Source organism: Salvia splendens, chromosome 14 (genome assembly GCF_004379255.2).
Source record: "Salvia splendens isolate huo1 chromosome 14, SspV2, whole genome shotgun sequence".
Lineage (NCBI taxonomy): Eukaryota > Viridiplantae > Streptophyta > Magnoliopsida > Lamiales > Lamiaceae > Salvia > Salvia splendens.
The window spans coordinates 4037518-4063371 of NC_056045.1; the positions used below are offsets into that span (position 1 = coordinate 4037518).

General features: G+C 42.5%; 3 protein-coding genes across 4 annotated transcripts; 2 read left to right on the forward strand and 1 right to left on the reverse strand.

Annotated features, from left to right (window-relative positions):
- Window positions 1-15113: 15113 nt before the first annotated feature.
- Window positions 15114-16742, reverse strand: LOC121765826 (xylulose 5-phosphate/phosphate translocator, chloroplastic-like). The gene has a single exon (XM_042162077.1). The coding sequence runs from the start codon at window positions 16558-16560 to the stop codon at window positions 15319-15321; it is 1242 nt and encodes a 413-aa protein (XP_042018011.1). The 5' UTR covers window positions 16561-16742; the 3' UTR covers window positions 15114-15318.
- Window positions 16743-20624: 3882 nt separating this feature from the next.
- LOC121764970 (AUGMIN subunit 7-like) lies at window positions 20625-24815 on the forward strand. 2 transcript variants are annotated; one of them, XM_042161001.1, is made up of 9 exons: window positions 20625-21032; window positions 21115-21200; window positions 21533-21594; window positions 22208-22299; window positions 22391-22531; window positions 22894-22984; window positions 23110-23217; window positions 23971-24069; window positions 24371-24815. In XM_042161001.1, exons 1-9 carry the CDS (start codon window positions 20899-20901, stop codon window positions 24566-24568), a joined length of 1011 nt encoding a protein of 336 aa, XP_042016935.1. In that variant the 5' UTR covers window positions 20625-20898; the 3' UTR covers window positions 24569-24815. The 2 variants fall into 2 exon arrangements, with proteins under 2 accessions (XP_042016935.1, XP_042016937.1); XM_042161003.1 differs by having other exon boundaries at window positions 20674-21032; window positions 22406-22531.
- A 105-nt stretch (window positions 24816-24920) lies between these two features.
- Window positions 24921-25511, forward strand: LOC121764041 (aspartic proteinase CDR1-like). Its single transcript, XM_042160135.1, has one exon. The coding sequence runs from the start codon at window positions 24921-24923 to the stop codon at window positions 25509-25511; it is 591 nt and encodes a 196-aa protein (XP_042016069.1).
- Window positions 25512-25854: the final 343 nt, after the last annotated feature.

Genomic DNA, 25854 nt, shown 5'->3' on the forward strand with positions numbered 1-25854 from the left:
TTTGGAACTCTTTTGTCTCTATTATAGTGGGACGGATTCTCTACCAACAATAATTTAATTACTTTTTCTTTCTACTACTCTCTTACTTTACCAATTGTGTATTAAAACTCATGCCCAACTAAAACTGCATATTCATGTGGGACGGAGGGAGTACATTCTTATCATTTCAAATGAAATGAAATGAGTACAAAATAGAATATTGAATTATATTCTTATGGAAAGTGGTATACTCTTTCCATTTATTAAAATAGAGACTTAAAGATAGACATGAATTTAAATATAAAATGACGAAAGCATGATTATTTTGGAAGGACGGATCAAGTACTATATTTTAAGGATATCAAATACTCCCTCTGTCGGCGAACAAGAACTCTGTTTTTGCATTTTGGTTTGTCCGCAAATAAGAATACTGGTTCATAATTACTATGAATGATAAAAAGGTCTCACACTCCACTAATTCACTGCACACTCATACAAGTGAGACTCATATTCCACTAACTTTCTTCCGCCCACTTTTCTTAATATTTCTTAAAATCCGTGCCGAAAAGAGATAAAACTCATATTCGCTGAAAGAGGGGTAGTGCTCTAGCCTTTAAGGCGTTTTGAGTTGTTATCAATCATAACTACCACACAAATATCTCTTATTTACTTTCTGTTTACTCAATTTATGAGAAAGAGTCACATAACTATTTCATTCGTTTATAAAAAATAGACTTATTTGTGAATAGTAGTATATTTTACTACTATATAGAGTAGTAGATGAAAAAAATGATTGAAGTGTTCTTATAAAAAAATGAGACACATTTTGTAGAGAAGGAGAACTTAATAAGATAGGGACTAGTTTTTTGAAAGGCTAAAAAAAAGATTATTTTTTAGTATTTACGAATTTTCTTGTGGAATTGTGAATTTTATTATGACCTAATTGTCATATAAGAATGAAACGTAGTACACAATTTGTTGTCGAATTAAACTGAAAGCTACCAAATTGGCGGTCGACCGGGTTTGCTTACTGATGGGGTACGTACTAAACAAGCCCAATAGCAGTGACAGCTCGGCCAGCCCAAAGCCCAAGAGTTCAGTTCGGCATTACCAAAGAGTTCGGCCTCAGCCTACAGCTCGGTAAAAGCCAACCAATCAAGCTCTGCTCTCAGGTCGGCATCAAGCTCTACTCTCAGATCGGCAACCAAAGCAGTTCGGTCTCGGTATTCGACCGAACAAGGAGTTAGTGGACCCATACCGGATGTCCAACACACCCACTACCACGTGATGTCAGTTCAGGCCACGATCGTAGGCCATGACCTACGCTTCACCCACGATCTTAGGCCATAACCTACACGACATCCACGACTTAGGGTGGTGACGCAAGCCATGATCTGAGTTCATTATATAAATAGAACTTAGATCTGATAGAAGAGGTTAGAATCTCTCTAGAGAAACAATCATATAGCAAGTCTGTGTTGTAAGCTGTATTTGGCAGATCAAGCAATACAAACCTGCCCCCATTTCTCCCCGTGGACGTAGATTTACCTCAGTAAATCGAACCACGTTAAATTCTCTGTGTCGTGATTTATTTTTACGAGCATTTATCATCATCAATAATTCGCGGAATCATCACTGGCGCCGTCTGTGGGAAACGAAGAACAAAATTTGTGATAAAGCGAATTTTTGATCCATTTTTTCCACCCAAAAAATGCATACCAGATCGCAGAATACCCGCATTCCTGCCCGTGAGAACCCGGAGGAAGCCAATCCATCCCATAGGTCTGGAAAACAGCCTAGGGATAAATCCACCACCAGTTCTCATGGCGAAGGAACAGGCCGCTCCAAAAATCGTCCCACTGAGTCTTCCCAGCAGCCTGATCTGAATGAGGCTGTCAAGCTGTTCTTGGCTGAGAAGCAGGATGAGTTCTTAGCCTTCCTGCAAAAGAGCCAAGAGCCGAAGACGAAAACGGAGGATTCTCCTTCCTCATCCAGACATGAAAGTCACTACCGCAGTAGTGCCGTGTCTTCCAGGAAGAAGAATCCTCAACCCCGACATATTCCTGATCTTCCTCGGTACCGGAATCACAGGAGAACTCAATCTCCTCCATACCGACGAGATATCGGATTCGCCGTGTACGGAGCACTGAAGACTCCGTTCTCGGACGACATCACCCGAACTCCCCTACCACAGAACTACCGAACTCCGTCGATGACTTACGACGGGCTCGTGGACCCTCACGATTTCCTGGGGCGCTATCAATATAACATGGCGAACCAGGGTCTCAACGAGGTCCACATGTGCAAGCTATTTCCCGAGCTGCTCATCGGGAACGCGAGAAGGTGGTTCGATAGCCTCCCCCAGGGCAGCATCAGATCTTACCGAGATCTAATGGATGCCTTCCACAGGAGGTTCTTTCAGAAAGCGGAAGCCCGAATCACTTCGGCTCAGCTGCTTTCCATTCGTCAAGGTCGCGACGAAAAAATCAGCGACTTTATGACAAGATTCCACAAGGAATGCCTGCAAGTAGACGATCTCAACGATCTGCTTGTCATCTCGGCATTCCAAAATGGAATCCTGCCCGGAGCTCTCTACAGGAAGCTCGTTGAGTGCGGTCCGCAGACAGCTCAGGAAATGTGGGACATTGCGGACCAGTACTCCCGGGCCGATGAGGCAGACCGTCGCAAACGGTCGTTAGACAGCTCATCGTCCCGAGGAGACAGGAGGAAGCCCGATCATAGCGATCAGGGACATCCTCGCCGAACTCCTTTTGGCGATCAGGGACATCCTCGCCGAACTCCTTTTGAAAGGATTCAAAGGACTCCGGTGCAAGACAGATTGGGACCCCGTCTCAATCCCGAGAAGCCGCCCGCTCAGTTCGTACCGCTGAACAAGCCGAGAGCGGAAATTTTCGAACTACACTCCGACCTGTTCGAAAAGCCAAAGCGGATGACGAAATCTGCCGCGCGCCGACCCCAGGATAACTACTGCTCCTACCATCAAGACCACGGTCACGATACCGAGGAGTGCAGAAACTTGGCTGCAGGTATCGATGTTCTTGTGAGGGCAGGGACATTGAAAAAATACCAAAGCAAGCAGTCAAAGAAGAATAAGAAGCAGAGAGGTGCGAACTGCGCTCCTCAGGATCCGAAAAGGCAGCCGGATCCCGAAGACGATGACGAGCCGCAATATGATGGAGTAATCCTGACTATTGACGCTCTCCCTGCCGGGAAGACCAAGTCGTCCCTGAAGTCAGAGCGCAGGGGCTCCAATCGAGAGGAGCCAACGCATAAAAGGCTGAAGCAGGACGAAGTGATTACGTTCTCGGATGCTGATCCCGTCCCGGCCATCTCTCCTCACCAAGACGCCATTGTCATCCAAGCCGGAGTGGCAAACAAACTGATCCACAGGGTGTTTGTGGATACAGGAGCGTCAGTCAGCATTCTTTTTAAAGAGTGCTTCGACAAACTAGAAGTGGACCCAGCTCGGCTCAGCCCGGCTCCGCTTCCCCTGAAGAGCTTCGCCCAGGAGGACACCCGCCCTGAAGGTATTATCAGCCTTCCGATCACGGTGGGGAAAGCGCCTACTAGCTCCAGTACGATGATTGAGTTTTTCGTGGTAAAAGCTCGGTCCCCGTACAACGTCATCCTGGGAAGAGACTGGCTCAACACAGTTCGGGCCGTTTGCTCCACCTATCACCTCACCATCAAGATCCCTACTAAAGGAGGGATAGCGGTCATCCGAGGTGACCAAAAAAGAGCAAAGGAATGCCTGCAAATTGCGCTTAGAAGTGCCGAGCAGTCAGATCGGCACCACCAAGCATAGCAATCACAGCAGCCGGAGTCAGAGGCGATGACCGAAGTCATACCGGAGCCGAACTCGATGACAGTTCAGCTGTACGAAGACGATCCATCCAGAACGGTTAAGATCGGCTTCGCGGGAACGCCTCTACTTCGGGAAAAAACCATCCAGCTCCTCAAGGAGTACAAAGACGTCTTTGCATGGTCTCCGTTGGACATGACCGGAGTGCCCCCCGAGGTAATCACTCATAGTTTAAATATTGATCCTTCGGTCCGGCCGATAAAACAGAAGCAAAGACTCTTTGCGGCAGAACGAAGTCAAGTCATCCATGACGAAGTCCGTCAATTATTGAAGGCGGATGTGTTAGTCGAAGTGAAGTATCCTTCGTGGGTGGCCAATCCTGTCATGATCAAGAAAAAGGAAGGAGGATGGCGGATGTGCATAGATTTCACCGATCTAAATAAGCACTGTCCCAAAGATTGCTATCCCCTTCCGAACATAGATAAAAAAGTAGAAGCTCTGGTAGGCTTTGAAATTTTTTGTTTTCTTGATCTATACAAAGGATACCATCAGGTTTTAATGGATGAGATTGACGCTTCAAAAACGGCCTTCATTACTGATTTCGGCATTTTCGCTTATAAAAAGATGCCATTCGGTTTAAAGAATGCCGGAGCCACTTATCAAAGGATGGTAGACAAGCTTTTTCGGCACCTGATTGGAAAGGAAGTCGAAGTATATGTTGACGATATAGTCGTCAAGAGCAAAAGCACCTCGGAGTACGAGCACAACCTCAAGTCCACTCTCAACGTGCTCAAGAAAGCCAACCTCAAACTTAATCCCCAAAAGTGTACCTTTTTGGTAGATTCGGGAAAGTTTCTGGGTTGTTGGGTTTCAAAAGACGGACTCAAGGCAAACCCCTCAAAAGTTCAAGTCGTTCAGAACATGGCAATGCCGAAGTCCATACATGACGTGCAAAGGCTAACCGGATGTCTAGCCGCACTGAGTCGATTCCTTTCCCAAGCAGCCGAAAAGCAACTGCCGTTCTTCAAGGTGTTGAAAAAGGCACCAAAGTTCGAGTGGGGAGCCGAGCAGAAAAAGGCCTTTGACGAGCTCAAAAGTTATCTAGCCGAGCTTCCTATTCTCTCTGCTCCAGCCGAAGCCGAAGTACTATTCTTATACTTAGCGGCATCGGATCAAACCATCAGCGCGGTGCTTGTACGAGAAGAAGGCCTAAAGCAGTTTCCCATCTACTTTACAAGCCGAGCATTAAGAGGTCCAGAAACAAGGTATCAACCTCTGGAAAAAATTGCTCTGGCGTTAGTAAATGCAGCAAGGAGACTGCGGCCATACTTCTATGCTCACAAGGTATGCGTCTTAACCGATCTACCTCTTCGGCAAGTTTTGACCAAGCCAGAAGCATCGGGCAGAATCGCCAAGTGGGCTATAGAGTTGGGAGAGCACACAATTGAATATCTACCTCGGAAAGCCATCAAGGGACAAGCCTTGGCAGATTTTCTTGCAGAAGCGAAGTTCGATCAAGCAATTCCTATTATTGCCGAACAGAAGAATTCTGCCAATGCCGAACTAGCACAACCCTTGGAATCCGAAGTAGAGCCGCCGAACTGCTGGAGCGGATTCGTAGATGGAGCTTCAAACAAGATGGGAAGTGGAGCTGGTATTTTACTTGTCGCTCCCGACGGACACGAGGTAACCTACTCACTTCGTTTCCTATTCCCCACTACTAATAATGAAGCCGAGTACGAAGCCCTCCTGGCCGGACTCCAGTTAGCGCAAAGTCTACTCGTCAAATCTCTCAAAGTCCATTGTGATTCACAAGTCATAGTAAATCACATGTTGGGTACAAGTGAAGCCCGTGACGAGAGAATGAAGAAGTATTTGGACAAAGCGCAAAGCATCAGCCGAAGTTTCTCCTATTTTCGGATAATCCGCATTCCCAGAGCGGAAAATAGCCGAGCAGATACCTTAAGTAAGTTGGCCTCAGATCCGAGCTCAAAGGCGGAAGAATTAATGCATCGAAGCATTGATGAAGCCGAGGTACATTCTGTATCCAGCTCGCCGAACTGGATGACGCCGATCTTGCAGTATCTGGATCAAGGACAATTGCCCGAGGATAAGAGAGAAGCTCGGAAGATCACGTGCCGAGCTCTTCGGTACGAACTTCATGAAGGAGTCCTCTTTAGAAAGTCTTACCTCCAGCCGTTATTGCGGTGCGTAGGACCAGAAGAGACGGACTACATCCTCAGAGAAGTTCATGAAGGATCGTGCGGTAGCCACATCGGAGCCAGAGCTTTAGCTAAAAAAGTTCTGAGATGGGGATATTATTGGCCAACCATGGTACAAGAGGCAGTGCAGCTCGTCAAGAAGTGTACGAAGTGCCAAATTCATGCAAATGTCCCAAGGATGCCGCAGACCGATCTATACACTATGCAAAGCCCTTGGCCTTTCATGCAATGGGGCATAGACATAGTGGGACCACTTCCTCAAGCTCCTCGGCAAATGAAATTCCTTATCGTTGCCGTGGACTACTTCACGAAGTGGGTGGAGGCTGAACCATTAGCTACGATAACGAGCTCAAAGGCATTGGACTTCGTCTGGAAGAACATAGTGTGCCGATTTGGCATACCCCACATCCTCATCTCGGATAATGGGACTCAGTTCACCGACAAGACGTTCAAGAATTGGTGCCAAGAGCTGAACATACAACAGCGGTTCACTTCGGTCTCCCATCCCCAAGCAAACGGACAAACGGAAGTAACGAACCGGATTCTGGTGAAAGGGTTGAAAGCTCGGTTAGAACAAGCCAAAGGACAATGGGTAGAAAATCTCCCTCAAGTCCTATGGTCCTACCGAACTACACCCAAAACCTCCAACGGTGAAACTCCGTATAGTCTGGTGTACGGCACTGAAGCCGTAATTCCGGTGGAGATCGGCGTACCCAGTCCCCGAACTCTAAATTTCTCCTCAGAAATGAATGACGACGGACTGAGAGCAGAACTAGATCTCGCCGAAGAAAGAAGAGAATTGGCGTGCATAAAAGCAGCCAAGTATAAGGAGCAAGTAGCCCGGTATTATAACCAAAGGGTGAAAAAGCTTCAATTTCAAGTGGGAGATCTCGTCTTGAGAAACAACGAAGTAAGCCGAGCAGAAAAGCTGGGCAAACTCGAACCCACATGGGAGGGTCCATATCGGGTGTCAGAAGTCCTCGGCAAAGGGTCTTATAAATTGACTCACATGTCAGGAGAACAAGTACCCCGAACATGGCACGTCTCCAACCTCAAGAAGTTCCACTTGTAAGAGACAAGTCCGGTCAGTCCGTCTCGTGTCTAGTTCGGTCATAGGGGTATGTGTTTTTATGTGTTTGTTTTTTACTTGCACCTTTTACTTGTCGTTTTATAAAAAGTTTAAAGTTTTTTCTTTCGTCTTTTTCATTTTTTCTCTGTGTTTTGTCCCTATGTGCTTGTCGTCTCTTACAAATGGTACCAAGGTATATCGTTCTTTAAAGACTGATCCCCTTTTTAGATCGATTATTAAAGACTATTGTGAGTCCAAGCTTCTAAGGAGGATATAAGACCACAATTCAGCTTAACAAGCAGTCCGTCTGAAACGAACTGCAATAAGCCAACGATTGTGAGTCCAAGCTTCCAAGGAGGATACAAGACCGCAATTCAGCTTAACAAGCACTTCGTCTGATACGAACTGCAATAAGGGAAAGTCCGATCCACGCGATAAACCTCGCCGAATTAGGACGACCAAGTTCGGTCAAAGAAGTTTACCTCATAAGACCGGGGATGACCATGTCTAGTCAAAGAGGTTTACTGCATAAGACCACTTCGGTTAACTGGGAAAGTCCGATCCACGCGATAAAACTCGCCGAATTAGGACAAGGGAAAGTTCGATCCCGGCGACAAAAATCGCAAAATTAGAACACAAACCAAGTCCGGTCAAAGATGTTTATTTCATCAGACCAAAGACGAGTCCGGTCGAAGATGTTTATTTCATCAGACCAAAGACGAGTTCGGTCAAAGGTGTTTATTTCATCAGACCAAAGACGAGTCCGGTCAAAGATGTTTATTTCATCAGACCAAGGACCAAGTCCGGTCAAAGAAGTTTACTTCATAAGACCGAGGACAAGTACGATGAAATTTTTTCGCTAAGCTGTAAATACAGTGTTAGAAGCGAAAACAAAATTTCATTTATCAAATCTTGTTCGGCATACAACTCCGCTACCCTACAAAATGGCGTTACGCTATTACAAAGGACTATTCTACCGTCCAGGGTTGCTGAAGTTAAGCCACCTATCTGCAAAATCCTCTGGAAGCCGAGTTCGGTTGTTCCGAGCAGATGAAGAATAAGCAGGTCGACGAGATGCTATCCTCGACCCAACGCCTCTTCCCCGAGCCCGAGAAGTCCTAACACCTCGGCGATGAAGAGTCTCTGCAATGAGCATCTGCTGATCTTGCTCGCTCATAGTCACAACTCCTCGGCGAATTTCAGTCCGTCCCCGTCTTGACGATTCCGGTTGCTCCTGAGCCCGTTCTCGTCTTGACGTTTCCGGCTGTTCCGGAGTTCGTTGTTGGCTGGGAGTAGGATTTTGAACAAGGGAACCAGAGGTTTGATCTGGAGTGCGAGCATCTGTTGGCACGATATGCCGAAGGAATCTTTCTATGGAGGGGCGCCGAGAAAGAACAATGTCGTACCGAGAAGCCCAGCGCCGTAATGATTTCACAACTTGTTGGCAAGCCGAGCTCTCCAGCGCATTGTTCCTCCGGAGTACAAGATATTCCTCCCACAGTTCGTCAACTCGACTCTGAACATCTGAGATGGTCAATCCCCCGCGCACACGGATGTAATCCTCGTACGCAGTCCTCTCAGCAATGGTCGTATTCAGCTCGGCCTCCAGATCCTTCTTATCGGACTCTAAGTCCTTATTATCGGCCTCCAGCTTCACTAAACGAGCCAGAAGCTCGTCATTCTTCGTCTGATCGGCTATAGCTCTTCTCTCAGCTTCGTCTAAAGCCGAAGAGTACAGCCGTTTCCAGTGAAGTATCTCCATCTCCTTGAGTACAAAGCAGCTATATTAGTTCGGCAGCTGTACCGAGCAGATAGTAAAATACAACAGGAGTAAAGGCGAGTACGCAAAGCTATACGAAGACAAGTGTAGAGAATTTTTCATTCACAAGGAAAATTTTTTACACTAGGGCTTCAAGGCCATTTTACAAGGAAGAAACTAGACTAAGAGAAGGGAGACGAAATCATACTCCGCCAGCTTCGTCTCCGGCTCCTCGGTCTGGTACAGCTTCTTTCTCTTGGGCTACCTCAGCCTCGGCCTCGCTTCCTGCCGGCCTCGCCTCCGCCTCCTGATCGGCTTCCTCCTCCGGATGCCCGGCCCGCTCGACTTCGGCCTCCGGCTCCAGCGGCTCGGCCTCACCCTCTCCGTTGTAAGTCGAAGCGGGTGAAACGGGTCCCACGGAGGCAAAGATAGCCTCCAGGTTCTCGTCCCGATCAGCTCGACAACTCCGGACTCGGTCTGCAGAAAGCAGGACCGAGGATGAAGCGAGCTCCTCAAGGAGCGGCAGATTCTGAAGCCGAGCAGCTATCTCTCGGCTGTACAGAGGCAGCACGACGTCGGGCCCCTGCTCGCCCTTTTCGGCAATTAGCCTTACCAGACTACCGACAAAGGCCGAGAACTGGCTGCTCAAAAAGAGTCTCTCCGTGTAGGCACGGAGACCCTCTCCTTGGGCAACCACGGCGGCAGCATCCCTCCGTTTCGTCTGCTCTCGCTGGATGACGAGCTGGTTTTTGGCAAACTGAGCTTCATCCTGGGCCGAAATCCTAGCAGCCCTGGCTTTCTCAAAGTTTGCCTCAGCCTGCTCGGCCCGGTGACAAGCAGCCGCCAATTTCCTCTGCATCTCGGCATAGTCGTTGGACGCTTTGGAGAGTTCGACGGCGACGAGCTTGGAGAGCATATCATTCCTCTGAAAATGGATAAGGAAAAAAGTTAACAGAGGGCACCAAAAATACAAGACAAGCCAAGCCAAGGAATCAAGAAGACAATTCACCTCGGCGAAGTCCGTGGGCCATAAAAATGGCTCACAGATATGCTCCGAAGGAGGCGCCAAGACCACGTCTTTCTCTGGCGCCCTTGGGGGCTTCTGGGTCTTCCCCTTCTTGCTTGCCGAAGTCGACTCCGGCTTCTTTGGACCCGAAGAGGTCTTTTGCCTCTTCGGATTCTTCTCGGCATCAGGCGCCGAGCTGGTAGCCTTCTCTCTCTCCGGCTCCACAAGCTCGGAGGACTTTCTGATAGCCTTATTCAACATGAACACTGCCAAAAAGCAAGAAAGCAAAGTCAGATTTTCTTCGTTAAAGCAGTAGAGCATAAAGATAAAGAGAAATCCTCACCCTCGGCCTCTTCGTCCGAAGACGAGATGTCGAACACGACGTCGCCCTTGACGAGCTCAGACTCCGTGTATTGTTTCCTAACTATGGGAATCTTGTTGAGCTCGCCATCGAGCTCGTCCAACGGTTCAGGCCGAGGGTGACGGATAACGGACTCCGGCCCTCTCCAGGGAAAACTAGGAGCCGCGGTCCTATCATAGTAGAAGAAGCGATTTTGCCACTTCGGCCACTTCGTTTTACAAAAGGCCCTAAAGGGCTGTAAAGGGATCAAGTAAAACCAAGACCCCTTCCTCTTAAATTGAAAGAATTTAAGGATCGCCTTCAAAGACAAATCCCTTCCTAACCTACGGAGTTCGGCAGCGAAGGCCGACAAGTGCCTCCAAGAGTTCGGAGTCACCTGGCCTAAAGGAAGCTGAAAAAAATCTAGTAAATCTATAAAGGCAGAAGGGAGGGGGAAACGAAGCCCGCATTCTAAGCAGGCCTCGTACACGGTGACGTAACCCTCCGGCGGGGAGTCAGCCCTGTGATCACCGTCAGGTACCACCGCCTTCCCCCCAGGAAAAGAGTATTTTTCGTAAAGGGATATCACAGTATCCTTACTCAAGATACTGTGAAAATACTCTACGGTCTTCTCCCCGGATTCTTTCCGGCTAGAAGACCCCTTACCCCCTTTCCTAACGCTACCCGACTCCGAAGAAGAAGAAGAAGACATTTTTCTTACTTTTTGAAGGTGAAGGTAGTCTGAAGAAATTTTTGAAAGCGGAAGGAAATTTTTCACGCAGAAGATAGAGAGTGCAGAAGAAGCCAATAGCAAAGGTGTTCAAATGATGAAGAAAGACGGTATTTATCAGATTTGGAAAAGATTTCAAAACATCGCACCGTTTCATATCCCACCTTTTCAGGATTCAACGGCCGGATTTTACTGTCGCATTTAATGCCGCATTTAATGCAGTCACGCGCAGGGCACGTCCCCTGACTTCAGCCTCCCCCGTACCCTTTTCCAGAATGCCGAAGTGACTCGCTTCGCCGAAATGAATCACTTCGCTTTTCGGGGGGGGTAGTGATGGGGTACGTACTAAACAAGCCCAATAGCAGTGACAGCTCGGCCAGCCCAAAGCCCAAGAGTTCAGTTCGGCATTACCAAAGAGTTCGGCCTCAGCCTACAGCTCGGTAAAAGCCAACCAATCAAGCTCTGCTCTCAGGTCGGCATCAAGCTCTACTCTCAGATCGGCAACCAAAGCAGTTCGGTCTCGGTATTCGACCGAACAAGGAGTTAGTGGACCCATACCGGATGTCCAACACACCCACTACCACGTGATGTCAGTTCAGGCCACGATCGTAGGCCATGACCTACGCTTCACCCACGATCTTAGGCCATAACCTACACGACATCCACGACTTAGGGTGGTGACGCAAGCCATGATCTGAGTTCATTATATAAATAGAACTTAGATCTGATAGAAGAGGTTAGAATCTCTCTAGAGAAACAATCATATAGCAAGTCTGTGTTGTAAGCTGTATTTGGCAGATCAAGCAATACAAACCTGCCCCCATTTCTCCCCGTGGACGTAGATTTACCTCAGTAAATCGAACCACGTTAAATTCTCTGTGTCGTGATTTATTTTTACGAGCATTTATCATCATCAATAATTCGCGGAATCATCACTTACCATCAACTCAACATTTCGCCGGAGCGATACAAGGAATCCTGAATTTTGAGAAATTGTCCATCAAGGTTATATTTGGGCGAAATAAAATTGAAAAAAAGGAGAAAGATGTGTAGAGCGGCAAAAACATGTGAACTATCCATCAAAGGAGTAGAATTTTGGTAAAAAAGAAATTGGCTTGTAATTTTCAGGCAATGTTAGTGTTAGAGCATCCACAACCGTGTTCTTGCCAGCGAGCACGGTTGTGGGCCCGGATCCACTTTTTCTGTCTGCTCTCTGGCAAGAGTACAACACCCACAGTTGTGTTCTTCCGCAAGGACGAGCACAATTCAATTTAAAATTCAATTAAACAAAAACATTTCCATAATATTAAAATTCATTAAAAAACCTAAATAATATTACAAATGACAAATAAAATAAAAACGGCATAATTAAAATCCTAAAAATTAAAAATTACATAATTAAAATACTAAAAATTAAAAATTACATAATTAGACTCCTAAAAATTAAAAATTACATAATTAAAATCCTAAAATTTGAGATTGAGAGAGTTGTTTGGTATAGTGTCATTTTTTTGTGTTTGAAATGAGACTATTTATAGATGAAAGTATGAATTTTGTGGTAAAAATAATGAAAAAAATAAATTAAAAGTGTGGAAAAAATGGATATATTTTATTAGGAAGTGGGAAAATATTTTTTTTATTAATTTTGAATTTTTCAGATTTTTTCGATTTTTTTAAAAAAATAATAAAATAATAATAAATCAACGGGCCAATCAGAGCGACAAGAGCGCAGCGGCGGCGGAGCTCGTCCTTACCAGCGGCACCAACAGACGGACGCCGTCCGTCCACCATTGGACGCTCTTAGAGCACCCGCAACGCGGGCCGCCGGCGTTCCTCGGGCCGTTCCGCCGGAACGACTTCGCAGCGGAACGTGTTGCAGTGCATGGTGTCGTCGAGGAGCCGTTCCCAAGTCGTGCCGGGTGCCGACGGCACGACCCGCGGCACGGTCCGTGCCGCCACGCGCTTCGGCGACGTGGCTCTCCCCGCGTCGTGCGTGTCGCCCACTCGCCGGCCCGCGAGTGGGCGACGTCACGTGCTGATGCAATAATTATTCTTTTTAAAAAAAATTCGATTTTATATAAAAAAAAAATTTAACGGTATTATTACCGTTTTTTTATACCGTTTATTTATTTATTTATTTATTTATTTATTTTTATTTTTATTTTCTTATTCTATAAATACTCCTAATTCATCCGCATTTCACACACAACTACACATCTATTCTTCCTAAATCAACTTCATTTCCTCTCCAATTTTCATATTCAATCTCTTCACAAATTATCCGGCGACGGCAACTACGGCGGTGGCGGCTCCGGTGGGTGGGATTTCAACGCGTTCGGCGATTGGGAGACCATGTAAGTGTGTTTTTTTTTTGTTTTTTTTAGGATTTTAATTGTGTGTTTTTTATTTTTTTAAAGTTTAAGTTGTAATTTTTTTTAATGTTGTGTGTTTTTTAATAAAGTGTGTTTGTTTTAATTGAATTGGGTTGGAAATAAAAATAAGAAATGAAATTGAATGAATAGTAATTTAAGGAACGGATAAGAAACGCAGGGTTGCAGGTTCCGTTCCTTAGTTAAGAAATGGAGTAAAAAAGTAAAGTGGGGCCCGCAAATAGTAGTTTAAGGAACGGTTTAGGAACGGCGTTGTGGATGGCCTTACCTCCTTTGCAGAGGACGAAGGGTTGCAGGTTCCGTTCCTTAGTTAAGGAATGGAGTAAAAAAGTACAGTGGGACCCGCAAATAGTAGTTTAAAGAACGGTTTAGGCACAGCGTTGTGGATGACCTTACCTCCTTTGCAGAGGACGACATCTTGTGCTGTGAATATGTATAGGCACTAGGCAGTCAATATGGATAAGGCTTGTACGTGATCTGCTCAATTGATATATTAGAATGGAAAGAATCAATTCAAGATCAATTTCTAGGGTCAAAAGATGGGAAAAAAATATCATAATTAGAATAACTTACTTACTTTGTCATTTTAGTACATTTCTATTAAAATTCAATATATTTCTTCTCATTATTTTTCACTCTCTTACTGTATTATCTTTTTATTTTATACATTACACGTCATTTTCTTAAACTTTGTATCGGAAAGAAATGTCTCTCACTACTATGGAAAAGATAGAGTACTACTATTATTTAAAGGGAGACTTACTACAACACAGAATATCGTTCATCATTTTTTTCTCACTGAATGGCCATTATACATTGCAACAATTTGAGCATATTCTTGTGAATGAAATGAAACGTAATTTAAATAAAAATATTAATCTCTACGTAATAGTTGTTGGATTGGACTTGGGTCTGAAGTTATGCTTGCGGATGTTACATTAAAACGGTTGTTGTGCTTCTTTTATATTTTCAGTTATGTAATAATGTATCTTTAATATATTACTCTATGAATTTTCAATAATTTCTTATTTTTCTCCTGAATTTTATTTTTGAAGTGCTCCCCATATATATATATATATATGAACTTTGAATTCTTAGGATTTTCCCCCGACAAAGAATTCCGGTCAATATACGAATTTCCTACAATTTTCCTCCTAATCTTACATTTTTCTAACTTAAATACATGAACTACAAAATTTTCTCTTTTTCCTCCCAATGATCAATTTCAATCAAAATAAAATTATTTTGTGACTTAATCTAATTTTATCATTTTCTAAAGACAATAAGACTTTTATTAATTATATTGAACTACGTGTAATGTCTTGAAAAAAAAACAAAATTTAAGAGATGTAGAAAATTGAGATATTAGCGATTTTTGTCTTTCAAATTGCATTGGATTAGGATTATACTAATTGTTATCATTTTTATACACGCTTTACTTTTGTAAACTGAGATTGTATGAAATTGGAGATTCATAAACTTCATAATGAATAAAAAAGTGGTGAAATGGCCAATATGATATCAGTACTGTTGATCTAACACATCCTCCTAAACTAAACATACAAGCTTGTATCACTTTCTCCACAAAATAGAGGCAAACATAAAAACCTAACACTACACGCAGCAGACAAAGACTAGACTTAAAGAATGATGGTATCACAATTCACATCCTCTAATTCCATAAGAGCTCCAACCAAAGCAAAAGCAAAATAAAAAGATTGTTCAAGGATCCACAAGTCTAAAGAGGAGGCATCCATCTAATTTCCACATCCAAGAAATCTCAACACACAAGGAATTGATAAAAATAAAAGACTCATCATCTGGAAAGCTTTAACTCAACCATCATCCCAAACCATTCACCATTTCACCAAACACAATTAGAATTAATGTCAAAAGCTTTATTCATTCAAAAATTCCTAACAAGCAAGAATAAAGACAGTCCAACTTCTGAACCAACATAAAATGTAGCAACAAGTAAAGCACCTCCTCATGGAACTCCTCTACTCCTTCTTCTCAGCTCCTTCAATCTTTGGCTTCTTCGCTGTCGCCTGCGAATACAAGAACGTCCCGAAAATGGCAATGGCGGATCCGAGAGCATTCAGTGGCCGGACCGGATTCCTGAACACCAAGACACTAGCTATGATCACCACAACTCTCTTCATTGTGTTCCCAACAGAGAAGGTGAGGGGGCTAATGTCATCGAGGGCTTCATACGAGGACTGGTTGTAGAGGTGATAGAATATCCCGGATACCAACACCCAAAGGTAAAAGGTTGATGGATTAACGCTTGCAACAGCCTTATGATACCCGGCAACCCATTGAGAGCCTTCCACAAACACGGCCACCGGAAACAGATAAAACAGAGAGAGTATTGTGATCCAACCATACAAATTCAACCCATTCACCTCTTTAAAACGATGCAAGCTCTTCTTAGAGTAAACATTACGAAGCACAAACCCTACATTGCTAATCATAGCACCCCACAGCCCCCCAAAATTGAAGGAAACCTCAGTCACAGCAGCTAATGAGCAACCAAACACGATAGGGAGGATCGAGAGCCACACTTTCAACGGGTACGAATCACCAATCAACGACGAAAAGATAACCGTGAAAACAGGCTCAGCAGATTTAATGACATGAGTGAATGACACAGCAACTTTAGAGAATGAAACACAAGCTGAAATGTGGCCTACAGTGTGGAAAAGTGCAGGTCCAAGAAGTGCTATAATGAAAGATTTATCTATTTTGGGGCATGGCTGCAGCTTCGAAGACCACAGCATTAACATCCAAACAGAGCCACAAAATAGCTGAAACGATGCAAGAAGCCATGGATATGGGAAGATATTCAAAACCTTCTTGTTGTAAATATTGAAAACAATGTTTTGAAAATACCACAGCCCGAAAACGATAGCTAGCTTCTTGTTCATCCCGGACTTCGGGGCTCCGATTTCTCCATCCTGGCTCGATTCTTGCGGGGCTCCGGATGCTGCTGCCCCAGCCTTCTGAGATGGGAATCTTGAAAAGTTTCCCAAAGGGAGCACCGGAAACCTCCCAAAATCCGATCTTGATTCAGGGATCCGGCAAATTGGGGCGGCGGCGGCGGCGGCGGGGGATAATCCATGGACCGGATTTCTGACTGATTGAGCTCTGTTTCGATCCAGAAGGGAACCGTTAATGCGGTGTCTGATGCTGGGTTTGGAGAGAGTGAGATTTGAGGGCGGAAGAAGGTTTAAAGATAGCATTTTTACTGCAGATTTTTCGACAAATGGAGTTGGGGAGAAACTGGGGAGTATAGGTTTGAGAGTAGAAAAACTTGAATTTGAAGGAGGGGCGCAGCGCACCTACCCCCAATATTAAAGTAGCAGGGTTTAGGTTCGGCGCATATGCTGTAGGGAAAAATAATTAAATTTTCTTTTCTATATTGACAGGATGGATCTTGATTTGATTCGTTTAAACTTTAAATGAATAGTACGTGTCTCAACCAAAGTAAAGAAGAACACCGCTTGTGGGCGGTACATCCGTCGCCGCCATAACGGACAATTGGGGGATGTTGTTTGTGCGAATGCGACAGTCTTTGTACTCATCTCTATTTCAATAAGAGCATCGTTAACGCATGGGGCCGGGCGGCAGTTGGGTCCCGGCCCGCGTCACGCAGCGATGGAGGGGAGGATTTTCCGGCCTGGGCCGGTCCCGGGGACGCGCCCGGGGTCCGGCCAGGCTCAGGGTTATGCGCATTGGGATGTGCCGCGACGGGGTCTGGCTCAGCGTTAATTGGTGTTCGGGTCGGTCTGGGCCGCAATTTCAATTTTTTTTTATAAAATCAAAAATTTATCTATAAAATACCACTCCATCTATTTTCATATCTATTTAACTTCATTTCTCTCCCTAAAATTCAAAAAAATGCCTCCTTGTCAAAGACCAATGGACGCTCAAATGGCCCGAATGTTAGAGGCGGCGATACCGGCAATCCAAGAAGAAATCAACAACGAAGTGGAACGCTACCAAGCTGCTATTCAAGCTTTGAACGAACAACAAGTTCGGGTACCACGTACTCGGATGTATATTCACCGAGACCGTGAACAAGCTGGTTTGCGGCTTTTCACAGATTATTTCTCTAGAGATCCGCGATGGAGTGATCAGATGTTCTGTCGCTATTCTGGATGCGGAGGCCTTTGTTCCTGCGCATTGTCAACGCAGTTGTAGCTCGTGACTTGTATTTCTGTCAAACCACCGATGCTGTGGGCCGGCAAAGTATATCGACTTTGCAGAAATGCACATCTGTCATACGTCAACTCGCTTACGGAACTATAGCAAATATGTTCGATGAGTATCTCCATGTAAGCGAGCATACTGGACGGGATTGCCTAGATAAATTCTGTCAGGCAGTCATCGAAGCATTCAAGGATACATACTTGAGAAAGCCAATGACCGACGACGTTAGGAAGTTGGTGAACATGCACGAGTGGGCCCACGGCTTCCCGGGGATGCTTGCCAGCATCAACTGTATGCACTGGCAGTGGAAGAATTGTCCAATGGCTTGGAGATGACAATACGCTAGTGGACACAAGGGCACACATCCCACGATTGTATTGGAGGTCGGTGTCGTGGGGTCGAACAACGACCTCAATGTGTTGAACGAGTCTCCATTGTTCAACGACTTGTGTGCCAGGCGAGCGCCGAACGTAGAGTTCACGGCCAACCACAGTCGGTATAGTATGGGGTACTATCTGGCAGACGGGATCTACCCTCCATGGCCCGTGTTCGTGAAGACTATCACATGTCTGACAACGGATCGGAGGGCATTGTTTGCCAAAAGGCAAGAGGCGGCTCGGAAAGATGTGGAGCGAGCATTCAGAGTCCTCCAAGCACGGTGGGCTATTGTGAAGGGAGCGGCCAGTGGTTGGCAGCGTCCACTAATCGCCGACATCATGTATGCATGTATCATAATGCATAACATGATCGTTGAGGACGAGGAAGAAAATGTCACTTTGTGGAGCGACGATCCGCTCTCCAGCACAGGGAGTAACTACACTGTCACCGCCCCGCCCGTGCAGGGCGTTCCTCCCTACATCCGCAATGTCATGGTCCGTTCAGCTGCGATGCGCCAAGACGAACTACACACTCGCCTCCAAGCCTATCTAATTGAAGAGATTTGGACACGCACCAACGTTTTCCAGCATTGACGTTATGTTTTAATGTTTTTTTGTATTTTTAAATTTCTATGTTGTAATTTTCAATTTCCGAATGAAGAATAAGTTTTCCGTGTTTTAAATTTTCGGCGTTTTTTATTTTACGCGTAAAATAGATTGTAAATTGTGAATAGTGCAATTTAATAGTTGTGGCCCGGGATGGGGCCAGCAGGGTTAGAGCAGTTGTGGCCTGAGACTCAAATTTAGGGGAATGATGATGTGGAAGGGGACTTGGGGTCTGAAATGGAGATAGGGTTAGAGGATGCTCTTATCGAAATACAGACGAGTGTGTAAATACAGTATAACATAAAATAGATTTTTTTAAAAAAAAGAAAATTTTTGTTAAGTGTATTTTCATTAAAGAAAGAGAGGAAAGAAGACTTTAATCATTTCTAAAGTAAGGTGATAAAATAATGATTCCAATAATAAAGTAAAAATAATAAGCTACTCCCTCTGTCCACAATAATTGTCACTTTTTTTTCCATTTCGGTCCGTCCCACAATAATATCACACTTTTTTCCATTTTGGTCCAACCCACAATAATGTCACACTTCATTTTTACCATAAATGATAAGTAGGTCTCACATTCCACTAACTCACTTCACTCATATTTTATTATAAAACCAATATAAAAAAGTGGATCTCACATTCCACTAACTTTTCCAATCAATTTTTCTTTACATTTCTTAAAACATGTACCCATAATAAGAATGATAATTATTGTGGAACGGACGGAGTGTGTTAGTGTGTTGTCATGCAATAAGTACCATTTCAAATAAATTACATACTCAGGTATATATCAAATATCATACTCCTTCCGTTCCAAAAGAATATGGACTTTGGGTTCAATATGAGTTTTAATGTAAAATTGGTAAAGTATGAGAGAGGTAGATAGAAAAAGTAATTAAAGTATTGTTAGTGGAGAATGAGCCACATCTCATTAGAGAGAAAAGAGTTTTCATAATTAGAAAGTGAATATTTTTGTGGGATGGACTAAAAAGGAAAGAGTGCATATTCTTGTGGGACGGAGGGAGTAATATTTATACTTAATACTACTATAACTTTGCTTTGAATATAAAGTTGGTGCACATAGTCCTGATTGAGCATTCGGGTCAAGAATGTGAGTCAAAGGGTGGCACCACGCCGAGTAAACCATCTAACCATGCGTGAACTGTGGAATCCGAGAGTATTACATGATTGGATGATCTTAGTGTCACCTATTTTATTCGACAGGATAAAACACCGGCTGAGACAGAGAGGTTTATATACATGACCGAGTATTTTTGAGTGCCTATGCGCATCCTGTCAAATAGCGACCGACAGATCCTAACTTTTCAATCAAGTCTCACTTTATGTATTGGGTGTTATCTACTTAGTATAAAGCTAATGTATTCTCTTTCAAATCAAATTTTGATGAAAGTTTAAACACTATTAATTCAACTTTGATTGTGATTGCATTTAATTGATCTTTCAATAGATGTAAATGTATTTCTTCTAACTCTGAGTGTTGCTAGATAGGTGAGCCAATTTAGATAGAATGTTTGGTGAAAGTTTTCACTAGGTTGTCTTCATTTCCATTTTCCATTAAGGAGATCCAAAAGTCCCAAGTGGGATTACTAACTCAAACACCCTCACCATAGTTTTATTTATATTCCCAAGTGGGATTACTAACTCAAACACCCTCACCATAGTTTTATTTATATATCTCTTTACCTTTGTTGGGCTATAAGACAAGTCTTGAGCAAGTCAAATTCATCTATCCAATGTCATACATATAAAATTATTCCTCACGGTGTAGTTATCAATTCTTTATGTACACTGTGTAATCTTGTAAGTATTGTATTTCTTGTTTGGTTTATCCAGTACCAAGCGCTCACAGAGTTGGAGTAATTCTAAGGTAAGTTTGTACATGATTAGTCAAGCATGAAGGAAGCAACCACGGTTTTTATGTGGTGTTGTTTATGCTATGTATTTTGTAATAAAGAATGAAGAAATATATCATATGGTCTTAATTATTTGTGTTAAAACATCTTTTAGAGAATGTGAATATGATGAGATCGATAAATTTTTTTATTATGCATTCAGCTGAGACATTTCCCATATTAATGTTGGTATTTTGAAGAAGTTAAGCATAAATTACACGATATAACATACAAAATGTGTGTGTACTGACATAACATAACATACCAAATCCTCAATATAATTGAAGTACTGACATAACATAACAATCTGGATTTGAAGTTTTGAACCAAGGAAAATCCACTTTTGTAGAAAACCCAAAACAATTTTTAAACCATCTTCTCCTACTGTCACTTGCTGCAAAATTCCCCAAATCCGAACCTCAATTCCCGCCGTTCGATTCGGCCTCACGTTGGAATCGGGCCACACATCATGGCGTCGAAGCAAATGGAACAAGTGCAGAAGAAATTGGCGATGTTGAATTACCCCAGAGCCAATACGCCGGCGCAGTCACTCCTCTTTGCCGGCATGGAGCGCTACGCCCTTCTTGAATGGCTCTTCTTCAAGTTGGCTTACTTCACTTTTTTGATTTTACCACGGTGTATTGTGTTTGAATTTCGATGATGTATATTTTGAATGATCTTGCAGATTACTGGGTGATAAATCTCCTTTTTCGCAGCAGAATCTACAGGGAGATGCTGTGGATCGAGATGAAGAGACCTCCAGGATACAATGTAGTTATACTTTTCTGAACCTCTGTTAAGCCCTGTTTTGTTTGTTCCATATTTTAGTCCATCGGCGTAATATTCCAGATTGAATGTGTTTAACAATTTTTGTACTAACTGTTGTTGAAGCCCTACCTTTTCATTTTCTGTTTTTTTTAGTCCGGAGAATAATTTGATGTAGGCTTTGTCGACATTGTGTTTAGATTGATTACTTGGCAGAATTTGAATCTGTGCTGCAATATCATGCATCTTTTGGAGTATCCTTGATTTGAATTATGAATTGAACATCTAAACTATACTGTGACATACAATTTTTTTTCAATTTTTTGTTCGTATTACAGATTTGGCAGAGATTGCAAAATTTTTGGGTATCACCACTACTATAGACACTGAAGCCATCCAAGTGAGTTCGAATTATGTTATGTTGATTTTCCGAGTCTTGGTTGAATATGCTGTCTTGTCCTGCCGTGATGTTTCATATCATGTCTTGAGGTCTGTGGTTGGACCTCCCCAGGTCAAGCCTATCCTCTTCTTATGTTTTCATTTTTGATGTATAGAAGTAATTTGGGATCAAGGGGAAACAATTATCCTGATATCCCTACTTTTTCCAGTCCTCATAAGCCCCAGAGAATTTTCACTGTTTCACGAGCGTACAACTTTGTCGCTTGGTTTAATAAGCTTATTTAATTTTCTGTTCTTGTGCATTTGGATGAATGAAAAAAGGGTAAATGCATCTATGAAGCATTCATGTTTACCTTTTAGCGAACCAGCTATTTATGCTCAAAGTTTTAATTCTCCAGTCTCGTTTTCTATTTATAATAAACATATGTAACTACATGACACCAGTGTTGTTTCTTTCATCTTTTGTGTTTTCTTCAAGTGACATTTATATAATTCTGCTGGCCTGGGCTGCCTGGCCATGAAGGTTGCATCTGCTTCTGTATATGTATAAAATACAGTATATATACTATTTATATATATTTCTTGCTGGTAATACATGTCAACTTATATTGCAGGGTCGAGGAAGTTATGATGATCGTACCGAAATGTTGCATCTTATTGTGGATCTTGTGGAGGCAAGCATCCATGCAGATAATCCTGAGTGGAGGTGTTTATGTCTAGTATAACTATTATCAATATGTGTATATCCTCTTTTTATTGATCATTACATGATATGTTTATGCAGCTAATGTGTATAGTCTTCATTTTTCCAGTGTAGATGAGCAAGTAGCTAAAGATATTCAGCTCATTGATGCTATAGCTGAGAAACAAGCTCAAATTTTTTCTGAAGATTGCAAATTGTTTCCAGCAGATGTGCAGATCCAATCAATATATCCATTGTGAGTAGTTTTTTTTCTAGATTAATGGCGTACCCTTCTTTGAACCTCTTTTCATATTCCCTTTGTTGTTAATAAGAAGTAATACTGATTTGAATTCCATTTAGCCTTTTAGTAATGGATGGTTGATTTGTGAACTAGCTCAGTTTTACAAATGAATATGCTCTATTGCCGTACTTACTGGCTTGAGCTCTCTCCTTGTTGCTTATGGAAAAGATTGGCATTCTTACTCGTTTTATTACTGCAATACGGCCCTCGGTTACATTCTTTTAGAACGAAGTATTGTCTACCTGTTTTTCACAATCAGACTTGAACTCAGTGTTTTCCATTTATCTTCTGTTCCCTTAATCAAACTTTACTTGTAGGCCAGATATATCTGATTTGGAGAAACAGCTTTCAGATCAATCAAACAGACTTCTAAACCTTCAGGAGATGGTTGATGATCTAGCTTCTAAGGTTCGTATCATGCTTTTATACTCTAATTCTCTAATAATACAAGCTTCACCTGCTTGTGGCATTAGCTTCATCTTTCTCTGCACTGATGCTATCAATTAACAGTATTTATGTTGTTACCTCTGTAGCATCCGTATAATCCAGATGAAGATTACATTGACGTTGAAGCAAAATTACGGGAACATCTAGAATCTTTCCTTGAAACTGCAAGATCGTTCAACACCATTTACACCAAGGTGTTTTTTTCATTAATTCATATAATCTTCTCTGAGTTGCCTCTTTTGGCTCAACTCAGATGCCTACTGCATTGTTTCTGTTGGTGGCAAACGAGATCAATTGTTTTTTTAATTTTAATGACTAGTGTTTTTATAGTTTAGTTAAAGACTACTATCGAAGCATGAAATAAGCAATGCTGATGATTGATGTCTTAATTGTGTCTGACCTTTGAATTCTACTATTCTAGCTAATATGGTATGTACATGTATTGTACTCCTTTGCCTGGGAGATCTGAGTCAAAATGGTGACAAAAAATTATAATTTGAGAATTCTAAGTTTATCAACTTTCAGTTGAGTACTGAGCATCGAGTGCTTATGATTAGTATTTTACCAAGTAGTTTTTGCTAAATTTAAATATCAGCTAAAATAAAGTTCAGCTTGATTAAACTGGTTCCTTGAATATGAAATCGGATTTCCCAATGTTTACCTGGACCTGTAATATTTCTCTGAATGGCTGACATTTAGCTCTACTATATTGATGTAAACATCTATGCTCTTAGGCACCTTATCAAACTTAGAGCTATAAATATATGAATTTTAGAACACTAGTTCATATCATAAGTATTTCTTGTCAACACTGAGTTATCGATTGCATTGCTTTATGACGTTTTGTAAATTTCGAGTGTACTGGTCACTGGTCAATTTTGTCCTATCAATCTGTTTATATGCCATTTATGTTTATAATCTTGTTCTAACTACTTTACTATCTGTAGGAAATACGTCCTTGGACACATATGATGGAGGTTCCCCAACTTCATGGTTTTGGACCAGCTGCAAATAGATTGTTGGAGGCATATAAAATGCTTTTGAAGGTACCTAATGCTAATATACTTGCATCCCATAAAAAAGGAATGTTTCTTAGCATCAACAATGCTGTTGAGCTCAATGAGGCGTTTAAAAATTTCAAATTTAGTGGTTGTCACAAGTTGTGATTTATTCTTCGAGACACGTTTGGTTATATTAAACTTTGGGTTAATAGTAGTTTACTACCTTCAACTTCAGCATTTTTCGATTTATGACCTCAAATTTTAAAACTATCTGAACTTAACTACATTTATCGCTCAAACTTCGGTTCAAAGTAAATGAAGTATTACTTTTCTTTTATTGTGATAGTTCTTGGGAAACTTGAAGAATCTTCGGGATTCACATGCAGCAGTAGCAGTTGGATCTTCTGAAACAGTTGCTGGAGAGCCGTCCTCAGTAATGCGAATAATTTCAGAGTGTGAAACTGCTTTAACATTCTTGAACAGGGATCTTGGAATCCTCTCTGCATCTATTGCTCGTGAAAAGGGCGAGGACGTCTCTTTATAAATGTGTAGAGGAGTTGTTCAATGTTTTAAATGTGCATCTCATTGTTCGGTTGAGTATGTGTTGTGGTATTCGCTGTGTTATTGTATTGGAAAAGTTCATCAATTAGCCCATTCTAAGTTCTAACATACTGAAATATCTACATTAACTCCAGATATCAATATAACCATCCAGATATGTTTTGTTATCTGTAAGGATCTAGCAATGAGTGCAGATATTGGGAAATAAATATTATAGAGGTTGTTCATAATCATACTTTGATTTCCATTTCTCTGTATAAGCTTTTCATTGTGTTATATAAAGCTACCTAGTTCATTGTATGTCAAGACCATAGAATATAAATCGGGCGATTTTCATGTCGTTGCATACAGTTTTATCCTTCTTGCTTTTAGCATTATTGGCTACATGTTATGTGTCACTACTAAACTATGATGGCTTTACCATTGATATGATTCACAGAGACTCCTTGGTTTCTTCTCTGCAAAACTCAAAACCTAGTAACAGAAACCTCTTATACGGTGCCCTACAGCGCTCCAAGAGGCGTGCTGATTATTTGGCATCGGGTACTCCCACCGCTGATGTCTTACCTTCTGGTGGAGAATTTCTGGTGAAACTATCAGTTGGTACACTGCCATTTGAGGTAAGCGGTATTCTTGACACAACTAGTGCTCTTTCGTGGACGCAGTGCGCGCCATGTACCAAGTGCTTCCCTCAGAAGCAGCCTCTCTTCACGCCCAATAAATCCTCGTCCTACAAAGTGGTGGCTGGTAATTCAAAGGCCTGCAAGTCGCTTGGAGGGACGCCTTCAACCTCTGGAGACAACTTGTGCAGGTACTCCTTGTTGTACCAGCTGAAGTACCACTCTCGTGGAGTCCTCTCCTCGGACACGATCACCATGAAAACCACCTCAGGTGCGCCAACCTCTAGGGAAAGAATGGAGATGTAGACGTGAGATTATAAATTTATAATTGTCAGAGACCAGAGGGGTTGGATCTGGTTAACCTACATAACTTGGGTGGGGTTTGGTTTCTATTAATTCGAACCATATTAATATATAGGGTATGGTTGAAATAAAAACACATTTTATTCTACGAACGTGAGATTACTGCATTAAACGCGTATAATGTGTGCAAAAATGTGTAAATCTTTGAGATCCAATGAAACAATTTTCACGATTAAAAATATTTTCTGAGTTGAGCCTCACCCTACCCTACATAACATACACCTTATCTCTGGGAAAAAAAATATATCACCAGTATTTCTTAATTATTTTGTATTATAATCATAGC

Excerpts from the sequence above, each read along its gene's own strand:
- LOC121765826 (XM_042162077.1), bottom strand. The coding sequence starts at position 16,560 with ATGCTATCTTTAAACCTTCTTCCGCCCTCAAATCTCACTCTCTCCAAA.
- LOC121764970 (XM_042161001.1), top strand. The coding sequence starts at position 20,899 with ATGGCGTCGAAGCAAATGGAACAAGTGCAGAAGAAATTGGCGATGTTG. Across the intron at positions 21,201-21,532 it reads AGAGACCTCCAGGATACAAT|ATTTGGCAGAGATTGCAAAA; the intron begins GTAGTTATACTT and ends TTCGTATTACAG. Across the intron at positions 22,532-22,893 it reads ATCCAATCAATATATCCATT|GCCAGATATATCTGATTTGG; the intron begins GTGAGTAGTTTT and ends CTTTACTTGTAG.
- LOC121764041 (XM_042160135.1), top strand. The coding sequence starts at position 24,921 with ATGTCGTTGCATACAGTTTTATCCTTCTTGCTTTTAGCATTATTGGCT.